The sequence below is a fragment of the Melanotaenia boesemani genome, chromosome 12, assembly GCF_017639745.1.
Source record: "Melanotaenia boesemani isolate fMelBoe1 chromosome 12, fMelBoe1.pri, whole genome shotgun sequence".
NCBI classification, from domain to species: Eukaryota; Metazoa; Chordata; class Actinopteri; order Atheriniformes; family Melanotaeniidae; genus Melanotaenia; species Melanotaenia boesemani.
In genome coordinates, this window is record NC_055693.1 from 5261951 (window position 1) to 5283513 (window position 21563).

The 21563-nt window shown below is 39.1% G+C and overlaps 1 protein-coding gene across 2 annotated transcripts; it reads left to right on the forward strand.

The window, feature by feature from the left end:
- The first annotated feature begins 6797 nt into the window (after window positions 1-6797).
- Window positions 6798-18648, forward strand: dusp19a (dual specificity phosphatase 19a). 2 transcript variants are annotated; one of them, XM_042001638.1, is made up of 5 exons: window positions 6798-7114; window positions 8825-9065; window positions 11092-11138; window positions 11998-12150; window positions 18032-18648. In XM_042001638.1, exons 2-5 carry the CDS (start codon window positions 8843-8845, stop codon window positions 18236-18238), a joined length of 630 nt encoding a protein of 209 aa, XP_041857572.1. In that variant the 5' UTR covers window positions 6798-7114; window positions 8825-8842; the 3' UTR covers window positions 18239-18648. The 2 variants fall into 2 exon arrangements, with proteins under 2 accessions (XP_041857572.1, XP_041857573.1); XM_042001639.1 differs by having other exon boundaries at window positions 6798-7068.
- The last annotated feature ends 2915 nt before the right edge of the window (window positions 18649-21563 follow it).

Below are 21563 nucleotides of genomic sequence, written 5' to 3' on the forward strand. Positions count from 1 at the left end.
TTATATATTTAATATAAAGTACTCGGGGAAATATAAGGTAGTGATGGCAGAAAGTTTGGAGCAGAACCTGAGAAGAGGAAATAGAAGTCAATGAGCATGCACATAAACAACCTCCATCTTTTACTTTGTTAGTTGATCTTTAAATGTGCATTGAAGGCACATGCAGGCATCGAGTAGCAGCTTATATCGACTGGAGAGTGTCATTAACCTGTTTTCTGTGTGAAGAGTTGAACATGTCCTGCTTGATGAAATTCACTCTGAAATACACTTAGAGTTCAACATTATCTAAAGCTAATGTATTAGAGCAAAATCTAAATGACAGGAGACAGAATGTGCTGAAAACACACTATAAAAAAAGATCCTCTACTCCATTTTCTTTCTGCACTCTCTTAAAAGTTGGTGTTTCCACTGCACTCAGTGGTCACTTTATTACATCCTGTTCAACTGCTTATCAACACAAATATCTAATCAGCCAATCACATGGCAGTAACTTAATACATCTAGTCATGTAGACATGGTGAAGACGACTTGCTGAAGTTCAAACTGAGCATCAGAATGAGGAAGAAAGAGGATTTAAGAGACTTTGAATGTGAAAAGGTTGTTAGTTTGAGTATTTACTGGGAATTTCACACACAACCATCTCTAGAGTTTACAGAGAATGGTTTGAAGAAGAGAAAATATCCAGTGAGCAGCAGTTGTCTGGACCAGATTGTCTTGATGATGTCAGAGCTCAGAGAATGGGAAGACTGGTTGGAGTTGATAAAAAGACAACAGGAAGTCCAATCAGCACTGGTTCCAACCAAGATCTGCAGAACAGCATCTCTGAACACACAACACGTCCAACCTTGAAGCAGATGGGCTACAGCAGCAGAAGACACACCGGGTGCCTCCTGTCAGCTAAGAACAGGAAACTGATGCTATATTTCACACACACTCACCAACACTGGACAATAGAAGATGGAGAAACATTGCTGGTCTGATGAGTCTCCATTTCAGCTCCACATTCAGATGCTAGGCTCAGAATCTGGTAGAAACATGAAAACATGGATCCATCCTGCCTTGTATTAACGCTTCAGATGGTGTGATGGTGTGGAGGATATTTTCTTAGTACCAACGTGTCCTGGTTTAACCACCACAGCCTACCGGAGTACCAGAGCCAGAGTGCTGTTGCTGACCATGTCCATCCCTTTATGACCACAGTGTAGCATTCAAGATTCAAGATCTTTGCCATTATGCAAACATAATGAAATTTTGAGGAGTCTCCCAGCTTAGCACACATAAATAAGTAAAAAACTGAAGATATAAAATATATAAAGATATAAGATCACCGCTATATTCACAGAAAATGAGAGAATTCTCAGCAGACAGTAATATTTAGAGGGTGGATAAAGTGCATCCTAGTGCAAGGATGGAGGTCTATGTATGGGTGTACGTGTGTGTGTGTTTGAGAAGATGCAAATTTTCAATGTGTGTGGCTGTGGAGGATTGGGTGCAAGTACTGTCAATAGGTGGGAGGTTAAGTGTTGAACTACAAGTTTACTTCTTCCAGCAGGATAATGCACCATGTCACAAAGCTCAGATCATCTCCACCTGCTTTCTAGAACATGACGATGAGTTCACTGGACTCCAACGGCCTCCACAGTCACCAGATCTCAGTCCAGTAGAGCAGCTTTGGGATGTGGTGGAACGGGAGATTCTTATCATGGATGCAGCAACTGTGTGATGCTGTCATGTCAATATGGAGCAAAACCTCTGAGGAATGTTTCCAACAAATTCATGAATCTATGACAGAAGAATGAAGGCAGTTCTGAAGGTATAAAGGGGTCCAACTTGGTACTTATAGGGTGGTCATAATGAAGTGGCCAATGAGTGTACAAAAAAACAGACAACTAATAAGGTGCAGCATGGCCCCAGAACCAGCAGATAGTTGAAAACCCATAGACTGTATATACACTAAAAGATAGACATAGCCCTTTATTGAATTCCTGAGTACTTACCAAGTATGGATCACACACCTGACTTCACTTCTTTATTTTCTCTTTTCTTTGACGTTGTGCACCCTCAAACGTCTTCAGACACATCACATTAAAATACCTTAGAAAGCATCAAAAAGATGAGCAGTATCAGTAAGAGCTATGAAAAAGTCTTGAGTTACCTCTCATTTCCTTCTTTATTATGAGATAAATGGAAAAAGATGCACATCTTTGTTGAAATATATGCAAACTGTAATGAAAAACTGTTTATAAGGCAGTGTTTGTTCAGTTCTAAGGAACGTGAAGGTCAATATTTGAAGTTCAACACAGTATGAATCCTCTTAGAGGAGCTTTCTTGTCATTTCCTTACGTAGTCTTCAGGAATTGTTCTGCTGGCTTCTTGAAGGATGTTTTAAGGCTCTTCTTTGTTTCTACCTTTTGTTCTGTTCTCTGTCTGGGATCTGGGGAGGATCCGTCCTCCATCAGACCTGTTGCAGCGGATTTTCACTCCAGTTCTTGTGTCATGTGAAATACCTCAGCCTTTCCTCTCAGCTTCCCTTTCCTAAGAATGACTTCTTGACAGCCACGTTTCCATGGAGACCATTTCTGATGAGGCTTCAGCCAACAGTTGGACCAACTGGTCTAGAGGCATCTCTCAGGTCTGTGCTGGATTTGTTCCCATTTCTTAAGGAGATGACTTTCAGATCCTGTTCATCTGCTGTAGAGTTTTTTAGTCCTGACCCTTCTTTTCTTTTTGTTATTTGTCAACACAACACCAGTTCATCCCTTGAGTTTGGAGCCTTTTTTATGCTTGAATGTTTTAAGTGGCTCAACAAAACAAACAAAGAAAAAAGTCAACATTCCTCTGAAATTGATTAAGTATATTAACTGGACTGAAAATAGATACTACTACTACTACTACCACTAATAATAATATTAATATTAATAATAATATTAATAATAATAATAATAATGATAATATAAAAAAACAGCAAATGTCCAAAGAAAATCTTTTAAATGACCTTCAGAAAACCTGTAGAACTATTGATCAAGACCACTTATAACGGCCTGCTTTAGCGCAGCACACAGTACCGTGTTTCAGACGTGTACCTGCACAGTAGTCTAAAATGATTTGATAACAGATGTATAAAGATGCTTTTAGTTCCTGCAGGTTCAATGAGCAGGATTCTCACCTGGACAACATTTGTGTGAAAGGCTGGAAATCCCGATCCCCCTTTCCCCCTTTCCCTCTTTCCTAGAAGCAGGTTCTTGACCAGACCTGAGAGGAACCTGTGACTGACTGGCGGGTGTTAACCTCTGACCCCTGCAGGTTTGTTCCATTAACAGCTCGGTTATTAGTCCATGAAAGCCGAATATGACGCAGCAAACTGCAGCACTGTGTGTGTGTGTGTGTGCGTGTGTGTGTGTTGATAGCAGTAATGGTTGTCAGATGTTGGAGGAGCTTCCTATGTAAGGGTTGAGTTACAGCCAACACACACACGCAGACACACACACACACGGCCTCTGCGGGTTTTCTGACTCATGCATCAACATGCAGAGAACTGAATCAGCACTTTTCCTCCCATCCTTCCTTCACTCCTTTCTTTTCTTCCCTCTTTTTACTCTCTGCCTTTCTTTCTTTTGCTGGTTCTCATGATTCCATCTCTGTAAAAGTGTTTTTTCTGACGTAAAAGCCTCTTGCAGTTGGCAGTAAAATCTTATCAGAAGAACAAACACAAATTTATGAAGGTGATCATGCACACACAGAGTGAACACACGTTCCACTGCTACAGAAAACCCTTAACCCTCCTCTTCCTTTCTCTTTGCTTCTCATGGTCTCTCTTCATCCCTTTCACTTGTCTCCATTTCTTAGTCCTGTCCTCACCTTGTTTCCTTTCCTTTCCTGTAACTTTTAGGCTTCAGGACTCAGTTTTAGGTGTTTGGAAATGCATGCCACACCGATGTTCCAAAAAAAGATAGCCGTACAACATCTGTGCTTTGGGAACGAAAAGGTTCAATTTTATTCCAGAGAAAAAACAATTTCTCTTCTGGAAATATTCTTGGAAACTACCTGAATCTTTTCCAATATAAATAAGACTGCAGCTGTACACACACACACACACGCGCACACACTTGTGGTATTGCAAAGGACTGAAAGTAATCTTCTACCATCACTGATTTTGCTGCAGAGCCTCAAAGTGGAGCTAAAAATGTGCTTTTTTCCCTGAGGGTGGTGGTGTTTGAGGAGAAGTCACGGGGGCATTAAACAGAACTGATTTACTCCACTCTCCATCTGCACTGTCGAATTTATGATGAAGAGTTTTAAAAAATGGATGCAGCCCAGCCAGAGTTATTCCCTTGATTGCTTCCTTTTCTTTCACTTCTTTTTACAACCTGCAGCATTTTGTTAGTGTTTAGGTACATCGATAAAAAAGATACTTGATGCACTCTGTATCATGGTTGCAGGTATCAGAGGGTGATGTAGCTGCCGATAATAATAATACCTGTAAAGGCTATTTCTTATCATATTTATAATATTTATGGAAGATAATAGATATGAAAAATCCAGTATTTCACATTATGATCAGTCTTTTTTAAAAAATAGATCTAGAAGTTAGTTTAAATGTAAACACGTGTACATTTCCACATGTGTGTAGTAGCTCAGACCACCTGATCTGACTCATCACATCATACAAAATCAGATCTGTTAAGTAAGAAAAAATATAAAAGATGTATCAAGTTTTCCTTTTTAAAGTTTTATTTCCTCTCATCCCCCCGGAGAGTCTCCAAGTTCTCCAATTCCCCCCCCATTTGAGAAACACTGATCTTGGGTTAGCTCTGCATTTTCCATCAGTTCAGACTTTTTTGTCTCTTTCATGTCAACTTTTATCTTTTGTCAAACTCACACAATCTCATGTGAGAATCCAAAGACAAAAACAACAATCAAAGGTGCATGTGAGCAGTTTGGCCTGAGTGCGGATGGAAAACAATGAGGCGAGGACCGTAGAATCCAATCCAAAAGGTTTTTATTTACCGGTCATCAGTTCAACAGAAGAACTTACTCCTTCTGTTGCAGGGTAGTTCAGTCACCACCAGCAGCCGCCTTCAAATGAGCAAATCAACCTCATTTATCCTCTGCTGCTGATTGGGCTGTACATCCCCCCCCAACAGCTGTATCCTCAGTTATAACAGACATTTCTCTATTAAAATTACTTCTATAAAATCTAAACGTATTTACACACTATATACTTAACGCTACAGTCATAAAGTGAAACCAAAACCCAATATACAAATAAACTCCAAAATCTTCCTGCCACATGGTCTCTCCCAAATCATCAAAAGAGATCCAAGCCACCTGCAACCCATTTGCCCGGTCACCCTGGAGAGGCCATGCCCCAGGTAAGTAAAACTCATTACTCCATTAAATTACTTATGGACTTCAAATTTAAACACAATGTTCTGCTTATCACTGTTAACTTTGCAGGTATCTGTAAAACAAACCACACATCAATATTAAATAAACAGTTCAACCTTTGTGCTTGATTGTAGTTCTTTTAAAGCACCAAACTGTCAATTAACGGGCAAATGTATATGAAAACCAACTTGTGTGCTATACAATCTATAGTCCCAGGCACTGTAACGAACCTCAGCTTCGTTACAGTGCAGCTGACTGCTTTTTCATTTAAATGTGCTCCACTCAGCTGCTCTCACCCTGCCCACCACACTCTGCTGAACACTTACCTCTAAAACCTCAACTTTAGGAGCTTAGTGCAGGCTTGGTATACATAGAGGATCAAAGTTTAGAGTTGGATCTGTGACAAAACTGCAGAGAAAGAGGAAGAAATTATAATTCAACGTCAGACAAACAAGTATCTGACTTACATTTGGTTTCAGCAGTGAATCTAATCAAATCTGTTACTAATATTGTTCCATGAAGAAGGCACGATTCTAAAGCAATTGTTTGTTTATTTTATTTTTACTGTATTTTAGTTCATCTGTGGGGTTCTGTCAAATTTGTACAATGTTTGTTTATCTTGTGGATGGAGCTGGACTCATTTCCTAAACATGAAAACAAAGAGATTTGAACCATATGGTTCACACTGTAAAAGAATAATTAAAATGTTTTAACATGTAAACCTAATCAATTGTAAACCAAACAGCAAGTTAATGTGTAAAATGTTCTCAGGCCTCCGTGATGAAGCAACATGTTGGAAGCAAACTGACATCCCAAGAGTTTTTGTGTTAAATTGAGAGGAGAACAGATGAAAACTATAATATTTCCATTTCACAATCACCAGTCAGGCCACAACAAGTTGGAATAATTAAACAGACATCAAAACTTCAGAGAAGAAAATCAGTTTTGACAAGTGAAACTCCAATAATCATACAGATTTGTCATAAAGAGATCAAGTAAACTGATTTTATTGAACATGTTGCTTGATATCTGAAGGAACAAGAAAAGTTTTAGAAAATGCAGTGGTTGTAGTAAAATAAATAAAATAAAATGAGAACATGGCGCCCTCTAGTGGAGCTTTCAGAAACATCATCCTTCATCCAAAAATAGTTTCTCAATTTCATAGTGAATATGGTGGTGTATTTCATTATTATCACTATTATAATTTAATAATATTTAGACAATAAAAAGAATATTTTTGTTCTCTTTGAGTACTGAGATTAAAGAACTAAACTAAGAAGGCCAGACTTTCCAGACATCATATTTATTATTGAATTTCCATCTAACAGATTGAATTGTTTAATAGAAGATGTTGTATTTTTATGTATGGTTGTGTTTCAGAGTTCTTGGGAAACCCAGGCAGGCAGCAGGTATCATGTTACACACCAGCAGATCACCTCCAGCAGAGTCAGTCAGTCCTGCAGGGAGAGGCAGACTTCACACTTACAGTCGGTAAAACTGGACTTGTTCTGGACCTGGACCGGTCTTGGTCAGCTGCAGGCCTCTGGACCAAAGTGGATGTCTGCTGGAAGGATGATGAGGGCAGAAATGTGTTTGTCATCTACAAACTGAGCTGGATCTTCTCTCTTGTCTGATTTTGACCGATTAAAGTGGATTTTCTGTCATCAGTGGAACAAGAAGGTACTCTGAGCTGAGCCGGACGAAAGCTTAACATCTGAAGAAACAGGTATTACATAAACGGTACACTTCTGGTCTTTAAGAGCTATTAATGTGCTTATCATGTTGTCCCAGCTGAGTCAACACTGGATGCCTTTGATTGGTTATTTAGACTTTACCAAAAAAAGATATGGTCTGAATTACAAAACAATCTGGGGATGTGTTAAACCACCGAACACTGACCTATCAGCACCATGTCAACACATAACAGAAAACTTAGCACAGAACTTATTTTAAGTTTTATCTTTAGGCTCTTTGTTAGCAGCCTGCCACAAAGACACATCATTTGTTTTCATTTTGTCAGTTGAATTTAATAAAATGCAATAGATAGCACAGTAGTCAGATTATAAAATAGTATTTTATATCAACAAGTGATTTCCAAACAGCTAGTAGCTGAAATTTTGGCATGTCTCAGCACGATGTGCAGTTTGTCCTTAAAACACCTGATGAATCTGAAGGAAAGAAGAAGTGTCAGGACTGAAAAGCTCTACAGCAGATGAACTGGATCTGAAAAAATAATATCCTTAAGAAATGGGAACAAATCCAGCAAAGACCTAGACCAGGACCTGAGAGATGCATCTGGACCTTCAGTTGATCCATCTTCTGTTGGCTGAAGCCTCATCAGAAAAGGTCTCCATGAAAACGTGGCTGTCAAAAATCCATTCTTAAAGAAGGCAGACAGGGAGGAAAGGCTGAGGTATGTCACATGATACAAGAATTGGACTAAAAATCAGTGGTCTGATGGAGATATGAGTCCTTCCCAGAACCCAGACCTCAACATTACTGAAGCAGTGTGGGATCATCCGGACAGAGAACACAGCAAAAGGCAGAAACATTCAAAGAAGAGCTTTGGAAACCTGTAGAACTATTCCCTGAAGTATACTTGTAAGAAAAAATTTAGAACAAAGCTGTCTTGAAGGGTAATTTTTGCTCAGCCAAATTATGACATCTATTGTTATGAAGTGTTGTTAGAAACTGGTGTAAGAATCACATGTGTGGGGCTGGAGCTGATCGCCTGTCCATCACAGGGCCAACACAGAGAGGCAGACAACCACTCATGCCAACACTCATTTCAAGGAGAAATTAGAGTTCACCCAACATGCATGTTCTGGCCTGTGGGGGGAAGCCAGAGTACCTGGACAGAACCCATGCATACATGGGGAAAACATGTAAACTCCACATAGAAAGTGTTGGCTTAACACTCCCCTTAACCACTAATTAGAAAGCTTTATTTGCTGAGGTGATGATGAAGAACTGCTGAGGTCCATACATGATCATGTAGTGCTTTATCACCAGTATCTCCTCCTGGATTCTGAACCTGATCCAGAGAAAGAAAAGCAATACATGAAATCTTTAAGAGCACCTGATCAAAAGTTTTTCAGCTGTGTACAAGACCACTTGGATGTCATGTACAGTTTGTCCAGAGAGTAGGTGAGTTACATGTATTGAATTTCAAAATTCAGGAAACTTGCAAATGTTTTCCTCAAGTTTTAAAAGACCAGACGATAAACTTGAAGAAGTCAAACTGGGGTTGATGGTAATTACAGTTACCAGGCTGTTTGTGTATGGAAAAGTTCTGTAGTCAACCAAAATGACTTACTCTGTGTTGCTGTGTGACTGCTGGAGAGTCATTGTGGTCATTTCTAGTCATTTTGCAGGTTGATTTCTTTCTAAAATAGTTACAGTAAGATGTGCAGCCTGCTTCTCTTTTAACTTTCAGGTTGAGTCCAGTTTGATCATGCAGTCCTTGACTGAAGAGATCCAGAGTTTTTCTCGGACACGGCTGAAGAAGCAATGCACCCGTGTAACGTCCCTGAGCGGCCGTCGCATCATCGAGACGTGGAAGGGTTCAACGATCACTGTGGTGGAAGAAGCCGTCCCCCCGGAGAAGATGGTGGGATATGTTCCTGACACTTCCTGGGACCTGCAGGTTGGCGTTGTCAAACCTTTCCTCCTGCTGGGTGAGTCACACAAACACCTGGAAATATAACAAGAATAGCTTAAATCAATGTTGGCATTTCAGTTGTGCTGCAAGTTGACTTTTTCTACTCTGGATGTTGTCGGTTGCTGAACTGAACACTGAATTAAGGCGGCTTCCAAGCACTCCCTGTTGGGGGTCAAACTGGGGATGAGACAATCAGATGCATAAATATGACCATAAACATGATCTCACACAAGCTAAAAATCGATGAGGAGAACCAAGTAGCTTTAACTGTAAATTCCCAGTAGCCATGCATGATCAGTTTTAGGACATTTCAGCTCATTGTACAGAACAGCTTTAGCTCTAAGATGCTGGGTTTCAGATTGTTGCTGAGGTCTTACAGCTTGTTGGATTTTCACTCAACTATGCTATGACATCTTAAAATCATTAGTTTCTCATTGTGCTGTAAATGACCCTTTATTTGTCATAATAGTTTATAGTTAATAGTTTATTTATAACATTATCTCTTATTAACATTTTAATTTATTTTTATTTTATAAGTTTAATTAATGGAAACAAACAAATGTTTATGCTTCCAAATGCATTCAGCAGTGTGCTTATTTCAGAATAATATGGAGTGAATATTATAAGTGATCATAATTAATAGTAAAGATCTGTTTTACTATTGAAATCCCATTTGAAATGTTTATTTTTTTGTTTTAGCTTGGACAATGGACATGGATATAATTTTAGAAATGTATCCTACAGGGTGAGTGTAGACTCACAGTCTTGAAGTTTAAAGTCATGGTCTGTGCTTACAAAAATCAGCTTCAGAGCAACTTATCAAGCTCAGGAATCTGATGATTCCAAAATATTAACTTGATTTTTCTTTAACCATTGTTTGAAATGACAGCTAAGCTGTGTTTATCCCAAATCCTTTTTCCTTTTAGATTTTTCTAGCATATTTAAAAAGTCATTGTTCTATCAGGCATGACAAGCCTTTCTAAACCCAGATGCATCAAAACAGGCCCAAACCACGATACTACCACCACCATATTTTAAAGAATTCACTGTACTGGATTTTATTCTTGTGTTCTGTGACTTTATTTTCCTCAGTTAGCTTTTCATTTAAACCATAAAGTTCTATGTTAGTGTTGTTCATCCACAAAATATATATTCTGCCAAATCTGCTGGATTGTTGTGGACAGTAGCTCTTTCTCCTTACAGCCCAGCTGTGGACATTGCTTTTATCCAGCAATCTGCTGATGGTTATTTAACAACTGTTAGTCTTTAAGGTCACATTGATGTATAAATATAAAAATAAAAAAAGAACAAAACCATTTGCAGACATTTAAAATCTCATTCTGGATGGATGAAAAGGATAGAAAAGCTTTTGGTCTCGTATCTGTAAAGCTTTTGTTGTTTATTTGGGCCTTAAAGTTTTAAATAGAAAATTAAAACAACTTAACCTCTTAAATTTGTTACAGAGGATGTTGGTTTTAGCAAAGGTTTTAAACCATTTCTAGTTGTTTAGATCATCATCTATTAACATATAAAGCAGATAGATACCTATCTTCAGCCAAAAGGAAGGGTCCCTATGAGTCCAGATTCAACATCATGAATTCTGAAATTAAATCTAGAAGATGAAACAGATAATCATTTCTGAATTGTGGACAGATAGGTAGAAAGACCCTTCCTGCTTTTTCTAACATTATTTTCAAAGCATCCTCCCGACCGGTCTGCACAGCACTGCATGTTCCCCTCATCGGTAGCTGGGTCCACCTCCTCCCCCCGCCCTGTCCTGAATGTCACCTTCAGTCCACCACCATGGCCTCCTAGCTCGTAACATGAGCCCAGACGTGAGGGGGGCACTCGGGGAGACATGACCCATCAGGTGGAATCTGAATGACCCTGTGACCTGCAGGAGATACGGCGCCGGCACAGCAGTCTGGACTGGTCCTGGTTTGACCCGGGACCTATGCTCAGGACGCAGTCAAACCAGCTCAAAGAGAAGTCCCCTCTATATATCTGATTAACTCATTATATATCTGTGTGTTTGTGTACAGGTTCTCAGGATGCTGCACATGACTTCGGCACTCTGAAAAAACATAAGGTGAAAATCTTTTCGTCAACAGCACATCACCTCATTTTCTGTACAGCCGGACGCCATGAGTTCATTTATTTACCAAATTTAAACAAGAATAAAACATAAAAAAATACAACAGGTGCAATTTATAGAGAAGAACATCTAAACCAAATTATTAAATGTTTGTTTTCATCATCTTTGTCCTATTGACTTAGCAGAAAGTTGTGCAAAATAACAATTCAAACAAATAAATGTGATTCAGTGCACCAGTTTTTAATACCTGAGTAGAGTTTACTGAGGAGAAACAGAAAAAGAAGTTACAAGGTCTTGTAATGGAATTTATCGAAACGTTAAGTTTATATTGCTTACAAATTTTCACAAGTTAAAGAGGGATGTGTAAGCTTTTATATAAACAGAAATTTATGTTTATAACATGAAGGGGAGCAAATACATTTGCCATTTCCCATATTAATGTGTAAAAACACCATGATGGACTGGCAGCCTGTCTAGGGAATACCTGACCTCTTGCCTGGTAGCTGCTGGGATAGACCATGGATGGATGGATGGATGGATGGATGGATGGATGGGTGGATGGATGGGTGGATGGATCTACAGGACAAAAACTCCACTCTAGAAGATGAGAGTTGTTTGATTCCGCTCTTTCTCCCTCGTTGCTCTTTGTATTACTTCCCCTGATCTCGCCTCAGAAAACCTGTGATTGAGTTTCATTTTAGGCCAGTTCTTCCAAAATTTGGAAATGGAATCAAAACAAGGCCCTTAAAATGCAATATGTTGAAGGATTATTGGTTCTGAAAACTAAAATTAGGCTAAACTTGCATCAATCTCCAAAAATTCTCCATGAAGATATTCTCCACCTCCTCCTCAGGTGTCTCATATCCTGAATGTGGCCTTCGGAGTGGAGAACGTTTTCCCAGACCTGTTCATCTACAAGACTGTCAGCATTCTGGATCTTCCTGACACGGATCTGCTGCCTTACATCCAGGAATGCTGTGACTTCATCCAACAGGCTCGCCGTGAGGTAACATCACCCGCCGAATGCCACATTCATCAGTGTAAAGCAGGCTGTGAAATGCTGCCTAAATAAAGGTTTTGGTAACGGTTTTCTGCATGATGACATCTGTCTCTCACATCGTTGTATTGGTCTACTCGTCTTTATAACATTGCTCAGTTCATTGAGGTTTGCACTAATTGTTTGTTCAGAGGTTTCTGAAGGTCCCACCACAGCATTTGAGTAGGTTGAGGTCTGGATTATGTCAACACCTTGATTCATTCCTTCTTCAGTCATTCTGTTGTAGCTCTGCTGCTGGATCATTGTCCTGTTGCATGGGACAGTTCCAGCCAAGCTTTAGCTGTCAGACAGGTGGCCTCACATTTGATGCTAGAATACTTTGGTACACAGTTAAGTTCATGGTCTACTCAATGACTGCAGTGTGTCTAGGTCCTGTGGCTGCAAGGCAAACCAAAACCATCAGCCCTCCACCTCTGTGTTTGACAGTTGGTTTGCCGTGTAGTTTTTTTTTTCTTTTTTCTTTTTGTGCATTCTGATCAAATGTCTCCACTTTAGTCTGGTCTGTCCAAAGGACATTATTCCAGAAGTAGTTTTTTTTTCTTTCTCAGGAGCAGCTTTGCAAACCTGTGCTACCATCTTCTTTTTAGAGAGTAGAGGCTTTTTCCTACAACCCTTCCAAACAAGCCATGTTAATTCAGTCTTTTTCTGGTTATACTGTCATGAGCTTTGACATTTAACATGCTAACTAAGGTCTGGAGAGTTTGAGACTTTTGCAGTTTTCTCTAAGCATTACGTGGTCTGACCTTGGTCTGGACTTGCTGGGACACTGACTCGTGGGAAGACTGGTAGCTGTCTTGACTGTTTTCCATTTCCACAATAATTCTGACAAGTTCAAACGTGTTCTGACATTTACAACATTTACACCTTTACATTTCCTTCTCCTCACAAGTCTGAAAAGGAAGTGGGCAGAAGTATAAACTTATATATCCCCACTTTATTCCTATAAAGCATGACTGATGTCTTTCCTCCTTAGGATCACGGCAATATATACTTGGATGTTTCTACTGTTATAGAAGTCTAGACACGGTTCATGATCAATCAAGGTGTATTTTCTTTTTGACTGTGTATTTCTGTATTTATTTACGGTTTCACAATGGTGCTGCCTTTCTTTGACTCACTTTAACGGAACAGCGTTTCACTATCTGTTTAAAGTGAGCTTGCTGTCATACAGCCAATTAACAGGCTTCATTTGAACCCACACTGCAAGAGTGATAACATCATCGTCCTATCAAGTGGCCAGACGGTCACACAACAGCAGCTGCAACACAACACAAAGATCACACACAATCTTTTCTGTTAAAGTCTCCCCCACTAACTTAGAAACACGAGCCTCACATTAGCAAGCCGCTAGACAAAGACTCACTGAGGAAAAGTGAACTTTTGACATCAGTTTGCTGGTTAGATTTTAATTAGCTGCTCGGTTTAAGAGCGAGGAAATTAAATAATGTGTCACTTTTCTTTCTATGGAAAAATCTACGTGCTTCTTATGAAAAAACTAATCTATGTACAGCAAGTATTTACACGCCAGGCATTCATGTGACTATAAAGAACCAAGCAGATCAGTCTAGCACTTCAGGGGTGGAAAGAATCCCGAAACAGTTTGAGAAAATCTCTTTTAAATTTTCCAACAGGAAGAAACTACAAATAATAAACCCTGAACTATGAAGGGTATGAGTCAATCTGAAAACTATTTAAACCATATATTTAATTAAAAATTGCACAAACATATCAAATATTACAGCTGGGAAACAAATAAAACCCCCCAGAAACAATCAGGTTAACTGGGAACAACTCTGTAAAATCTCTGAATCTTAAAGAAATAAAACTGAAGGAAAGTTCAGCATCTGTGAAGCGCCATGAGGGCAAAATGTTAAAGAATCTCAGGACCATCTGGCATTTAATAAGTGTGTAACCGCCTCAGCCTTCTCATGGCTGGCTGGTGGACTTTAAGGACCACTAGCTCGTCTTCTGATGTCGACCAAATACAGACTTTAAAAATGCACATTAACACGTTCGTCTGATGAAAATCAGATGTTTTGAAGTTGGGCCAACACTTACAAATATTCGGACTGAGGGTCAAATACCCACCAAGTATATGCTCAATACACTCAAAGTGGGCTTGGCTTTTCTGTCCCTCCTGGGTTTTAAACTGGAAAAAAAAAATCTAAAGATGCTGATGATAGGAAGACAGGAAGAAACCGATGAAGAAAAACACCAAAGCATATCTTGCATCTTACATCAGAGCCACTTTTCTCAAAGTAGGATAAACCTAACCCTGGACGCCTGGGGGTCTGCAACCCATAGCTTGGGGTTGCAAACATTGCTCCCCTTTCTTCCACTTACATCTTTAAACCATCATCATCCACTGTGACTGGAATGAGAAATAAATACAGGGCTCGTTTACAAGTGGAGGATGATCGGAGAGGTTGTCACCCACCACTGCATGAACAGATTAAACAGGCTCATCCTTCTCACGAATTCAGTGAGTTATTGGTGAGCGTGAAAAGTCTTTGATAAATTTTACATGGTAAATATTATTGACAAGCCTCAACAATGACAAAAGAGAAACTAAACTATTGAATCGACTAAAAATCACCAACATCTGGCTTTTTCATGCAGTTATTTTTTTTAAGTTTGAAAGATTTTCTGATTGTTGCTTCTGATTTTGTTTTAATTTTAAAGACAAACTACAGGACCTCTGCATATTTTCTCCTATTAAGGACAGTTTTGGCATCCATCTTGCATCCCACCTGTACTGTGATCTCTCTGCAGCTAGTTAAAGATTGATGATTTAAGCTGGAATTTTTACTGTCAAACAAAGAAAGTAGAAATTCAACAATTAAGGAGTTCAGGTAGTTCAGGTTAAACTAAACAAGAAGATCGAGTCAAACCATTAGACACAATCCCATGAAGCCAAGAGACTGTGGGAATAAGGAGGCAGCTGTAATACTGTCAGACATGCAGACATCATCTCTCCTTGTTTCCTCCCGTCGTCTCCTTGCCTCATTTCCTTTCCTCTTCCTCTGTCCTGAATAATAGATGCTTAGTTTTGCTCATGCTTTATTAAACTGCACTGAGATCAGATCTCAGTGTCATACAAGCTTTTAGCAGCTCAGCCTGGAGCTCACCTTAACGTGACACCACACACACACACACAGTGATTAGGCAGTCATTAGAGGGATATGATTACAGGAAGTGTGTGTGTGTGTGTGTGTGTGTGTGTGTGTGTATGTGTGTGTGTGATCATTATGATTACATGCTTCTCTTTGTGTGTGAGCATGTGTGTATTTGGTAATTCCAACCCTGATAATCAAACTGATGCTTTCGGTTTGAAATGCAGGCTCAGATTACCCAGCAAGCCATCTGGCTGATGATGACTGGGAGATATTGAGGTTGTCATGACTACAGCACAGATCCTGTACATAAAGTGGCCCTTCAATATTCATTTGTGTCTCAAATTATTATTATTTCTTTTCTTAAATTTTTTTCTTGAGACAAATTTAGCTCTTTTTTTTGATAATTTATTGAAGTTTTAAATAATTTCTTTGTAAATTTATCTAAAAATTTAGATCAAAATGAAAAAAAAGTTCAGAAAAGTATTAATTCTTAATGCATTTTTTCTTCTTTTTCTTCTTTTTAGAAACAGCTTCCAGCCTTTGTAAACATTTGTACAGACAACTTCATGTGCAAATTCAAAAGCAATATTTTCTCAAGCAGACACCCCCAAAAATTATGATTTTATTTTGTAGCTTAATTTATACTTTTTTTAATAGTTCAGGTGTACCCAAACCTGATAAAATAATGTAGTGAAACATGAATATTTGTAAAAGTAATTCTTTTTTGTCCATAATGGAAACTTAGTGTACAGACAGGTCCTCACAAACATCAAATAATAAAATCTACTCACACACATTAAACATGATTTTCCACTGAAATCACCAATAAAAAAAGCACTGAGGAAATAAAACCACTAAAATGTAAAAAAAAATCCTTGGGCTCACTTTTTTCCTAACTAAAATTGTGACATTTGGAAAAATAAAACAGTTGGAATTAACAGGTTGAACTCAACTCTGCTGTGAAGTCCAGCCAGATAATTGAGACACGGCTTGTAGTTCCTTTCAAGAGAAGGGAAATACAGGCTGTAATGGAGAAGCTAATGAGTTTCCAAAGACATTAACATATACAGGTAAGCACCTGTTCACTAATTAGCTGGTTGTGGTGTGAATCTCATCAGGGTGAAACCGCAGGACAGCTCTGCTCTGCTGGTGTGTGAAGCCCACTAGTGGTCAGAAAGAGTAACTGCAACCTATGTTTAAACCTCAGCAGTTTTCTTTTCTCTACAAAGATCATTTAAATTTGTTTTTTATAATATAAATATTTTATTTTTAAAAAAACTGGACATATTTGGTTTCACAGAGCCACAGATAATACTTTTCCCTCCCCAGAATATGATTTTAAACAAAAATACAGATGAGAAGATGTCCAGATTTTACTTTTCATGATCAGAACTAGTATTAAAATGTGTTATCTAAAGCAAATGAAACACATACGACTATTATTTAACAGGTGTATATGTTACTTTATGGCATAAAATAATAAGTAGAAAACATAAATGCTGATCTGTTGAAAATATTGTTAAAATTAACTTTATTAGGGTAATATACATTTTATAAATTAATTTTCCTTTACAAAGACCAATGTGGCCTGCTGGCAGCAGGAGCTATGGAAGGTTTCATAAGACTGCATGTTATTAATGTAAACATACAAATACAGAAAAAAGGCCTACACCAAACCAAAAATATAGCAAGCACATTTAAAACAGCTGAATGAAAATCAGCCACATGCCTCCATCAGAGGGCTATTTATGCACTTTAATGTATAAATATGTCAAATTTAAGATATTTTTGCAGGATCTTCTAATGTTTAAAACCCAGAGGATAATAAATTTGAAGGAGCATAGCAGTTAATTACCAAAGATGTCCAACCTGACGTGTAATAAAGAATTTTGTGATGAGTTTGAGGCTTTGTAAACTGGTAAAGCTGCAGGGTTCACAGAATCAAAGCTCAGCAAATGAAATCTACATGCATGTACAGTTACTGAATCCATATTTTATCTTGGCTTTAAAAGAAAGAAAAATGTATTGCTATTATAAAATCCCACCTTGCTTTGCAGTGTTCTGACAAGACAGATGTAATGAATGAGAGCCTATCATAAACTGAAAGAGCCAAGTACTTGAAGGGAGTGTTTTATTGGACTGACAAAGTGCTGTGAGGGTATTTCAGCTCAGTTTTCTCAGCATTCAAAACCAGTTGTAAACTCCGCTAATCATCAATTAGATAAGAGCCTCCCATTGGATAATTACTGCATGGATGATGTTTCAGCTAGCAACAAGTTATTCAACCCTAAGTGATGCACTTACCGTTTTACAGCATGACTCAGCGTTGCCATGGAGCCCTCCTCTTTATGCATTGTGGGTAAGGTGGTGTGAAGTAGGTGTAGAGGCAGAGAAATTTAGGGAGGGAATGTTGCAGGATAATCTGAACAAGTTCATGTTCACGTTCTTTATTTACAAACACAAATTTGTGTATTTCAATAGTCACGGAAAAACGAACATCTTCAATGAACGAGTTCTTTTGAACTCGTTCGTGCACAACACCGTACAGGTTAATGCTTTGGGTGCATGGTGATGCATTCTCAGTGACTTGCTGGAAACATCAGCAGCTACTCATCACAGATACAAATAAAATGTATGTTTTATGTAGATCTTCTGTCTCCATGTGGCCAAACTCAGTCAATTACCTTTAATATTTAAATGTGTTTGTATTTCAGAAAGGCATTGTGTTGGTTCACTGCAACGCTGGCGTGTCTCGTGCTCCAGCCGTCGTCATTGGCTACCTGATATCATGTGACGGCCAGTCCTTTAACGAGGCCCTCTCATTGGTCAAAACGGCTCGGCCCGCCTCCTCCCCCAACCCCGGCTTCCTGGAACAGCTGAGGAGCTACAAATCTCTAGCGATGAATGGGTCCCAACACTGAAGATTAAGAGAAAATGTTTAGGGTGGTTACAGTTTGATAAGTGTGTGATTGTAATGAGGAAATTTTAATGTCATTCCAAAATTTGAAATAATTATGATTTAGTTTTAATTAAGTTTATTTTTTTCATTGCTGACATGCTCATGTAGTGACCCAGAGTAAACAGAACATAATGATGATAAATATATTAAAAGGTGATCTGTAAAGATTTTTTTTCATCCATATTTACAGCATATTTTCTGGCTTTTGCCTGGTGGTATTTGTGACAAAATGGCATTAATTCTTTATTTTGTGTGCTACTAAAGACATCTCTCGTGTTTTTGATTGTTTAATTTTTTTCTGTAATATAACTGTGTAACAAGAATGCAGCCACAAACGTCCCATTTAATTTATAAACATAAAAAATGACTATAACTGACAGAAAAAATAAACAGTTGTTGTTGCTGCTTGACTATTAAACCAAACTGTCTCCAAAAAAGTGTCCAAAAAGTCAAAAGCACTGGGTAAATAGTAAATTAAACCAAATGCAATTATTAGGAAACTAAAACGTCATATTTGGATGAAAACAATAAGATATCAAATGAGGAAGTTGAGAATAACATACCATAAACCCAACTAGATCGTCCCACCAGCTGATAATGGAAAAACAGTAAATGACACCTTTGGCACGTTAAAGAGAAACAGGAGACACTGGCCTGGAAAAGGACCGTCCAATCTCACAAAAAGTTGGAGGTTTAAACATGCCGTGAGGTGGCGCTTGTGAGGGCTCTTGTAGTGTCATCTGTCCTAGATTCCTCGATTCAAAGTTTTGGCTTTTGGATGTCCAGAAAATGCAAACAAAGCTGTGGTGGCTTAACATCCCAGCGCCGTGCTGTCATCCAAGCAGCTTCTCAGTCTCAAGCAAGCTCTTATGTGCCATCAACATCCGGATCACAGAGCAACGAACACAAGGAAGAGTCTCTGGGATAGTTTTGACAGCATGGTTGGTGAACTCACTCAAAGACAGTCATGGCTGATGCTGCTGTAAAGGTAGGCCACCCCCCACATCCACTGTGCTCAGAATGATTGAATGGAGAGGGTAATTGTGTTTGATTCTTATTTATTATGTAACTGTCTAGGTTCAGCACTTATCTCTCAGTCCACATCTACCCAGAAGAGATGAACCTCTAGATTACTGAAACAAACATGCTGCTAAATTCCTTAATCTGTTCCAGCTGGCCAGGACATATCTCTCCATCCTAGCAACATCAATGCCATGTGAGAGAAAATTCTCAAAAGCAGGAGAAATTTTAAATGAGAGGAAACCGCCTCAGTAGTGTTGAACAGATTGTTTTTCTGAATAAAATACACAAGCTTCCCTCTACCAATACTGGGTTCCTTTCTTTCCAGTCAGCCGGGCAATGACCCCGGGAGAAATGAAGACAAGTTTGCCACTTGGAATGGAAAGGATGGTGGGAAGAGGTGTAACCAAAACAAAGGAAGAATGGATCTTCCGAACTAAGCTGAACTCTGCTGAACTTCTACTGAAGGCCAACCTGTCACAAAGGCAAACGGTGGACCCACAGAGCAGACAGAGGTCTAGAACTGGGAACAAAAAAGGTTTATTTGATGACAAAAAGCGTCTTGTGAGCTGGTAGAAACAGCGAGCGGGCAGACAGCTGATCCTCGGTCTGTAGGGGCAGAGTTGTGCAGGCGTGGCTCTGGATCTGGAAGGCTTAAACAGGATTCTCTGGAAGACAATGCAGATTTAAAACCAGGAAACATGAGCAAGACAGAATTTCTCAAATACAAGAGACCGGATACCAAGTGTTGGTAGTTCAACGCTCTGGTGTCGAGTTAAGGATGGATGTGGTCTAAATACTCTGCTGATGGATGAGTTAGACTGGTAGCCGTGATGATTAGATGAATGGCAGCATAGAAACCTGTCTGAGGAAACAACCATGCCCACAAACACTCGTTGGGGAATGAAGGAAACTAAAAAAAAAAAAAGGACGGAGTCCAGAGTCCCAGAGTCCATTACACAGAGTCCATGACAGAAACGTCACCATTATTTATCAAGTTAGAACATTTTTAGAATTTTAGGCCCTATGCTCCGCACACCTTGGGTGGCTGCTGCCAGGCTGGGCCAATGGCTGTCTTCCCTGGTGCCTGTGCTCCATAGTTGCAGGGTGCTCTGGCTGGGACCATCCTCTGCCGTCTTCTGGGCAGATGTATGGTCATGTTAGGATTTGTACTCTGGAATGGCTGCTGGTCTCCAGGGGACTTTCGATCAAGTTGGTTGCAGTGCTGGTTCAGAGCCAGAGCCTGCCTAAGCACTGGTTCTTTTACTACCCGCTGCCCAAGCACAACAGTTGCTAACAATAGCCAAAGAAACGTGTCACGTGACCTGTGTTGTCCTGTAAATAAAGAAACTTCCCCTAGCTTTTGGCCATGCAAGTGCAACTCTTATATTATGTGGGTTGAACACAAATTAAGATTTTTTTTTTCTTTTTCTTTTATTAAACACAGTTAAAGTCCATGGAAACTGAGAAAACACTAATGCTTGCAGTGTGCACTTCACTTTCCCAGGTGTCCAGTTCTCATTGTCCTCCTCTTTTTCATGGTACAACAGACCAGGTAAGATGCAAAGATGGGGGGCATGGTGTTCGTAATAAAGACTACACAAAACAAAACAAACAAACAAAAAAAAATTCTAATAAAACCTTTTTTAATTTTAAAAAGGAGTGGTTATTACTTTCCCCCCTATCAGTAATGAATAGTAGTATAATAATGTACCTGTAGCTTTATAAAATACATAGTGTTAATGTGACTTTCTATCGCCCGTTCTGACAGCCAACCTTTGCTTGTTTTTATATCCAATCATATATAATGTTTTAACGTTTTGTACCATTTTCAATTAACTATGATAACAAAATACTGTTTTTTTGTATTTAGTGGTGCCTCACCTTTTTGTAAATGTGGTTTTACCTTCAAAGTGAACAGTGAAGTGATTTTAACAACAAATATCTGCACAGTCTTGAGTTGAGCTACTATTTTGACTCTGTTGTAACAGGTTCAATTCCCCCAAAACACAAAATGCACACACACACTGTCACACACACGTTGACCCTTGTGTTTAAAGGGTAGGAGACCTCCACCCTGCTGGCAGGCAGAGCAGTAGCAAGCTGGAGAGCTGCTCTGAGCAGCATGTGGATAAAAGCAGGAGGAAAATGTCTTTCCATCACATAAAAATACAGACCTCTGTCTGTTTGGAGTCTTCTTCCTCACCTCTTCTTCTTCCTTGCGTGGTTTTTGCCTACGATGGGTTCCTTCTGCTCGGGTCTGGACA

What these genes read in the sequence shown, in the direction of transcription:
- dusp19a (XM_042001638.1), top strand. Translation starts at nt 8,843, where the DNA reads ATGCAGTCCTTGACTGAAGAGATCCAGAGTTTTTCTCGGACACGGCTG. An exon ending in CAAACCTTTCCTCCTGCTGG is followed by an intron (nt 9,066 to 11,091) that starts GTGAGTCACACA and finishes GTTTGTGTACAG; the next exon opens with GTTCTCAGGATGCTGCACAT. An exon ending in GCACTCTGAAAAAACATAAG is followed by an intron (nt 11,139 to 11,997) that starts GTGAAAATCTTT and finishes CCTCCTCCTCAG; the next exon opens with GTGTCTCATATCCTGAATGT.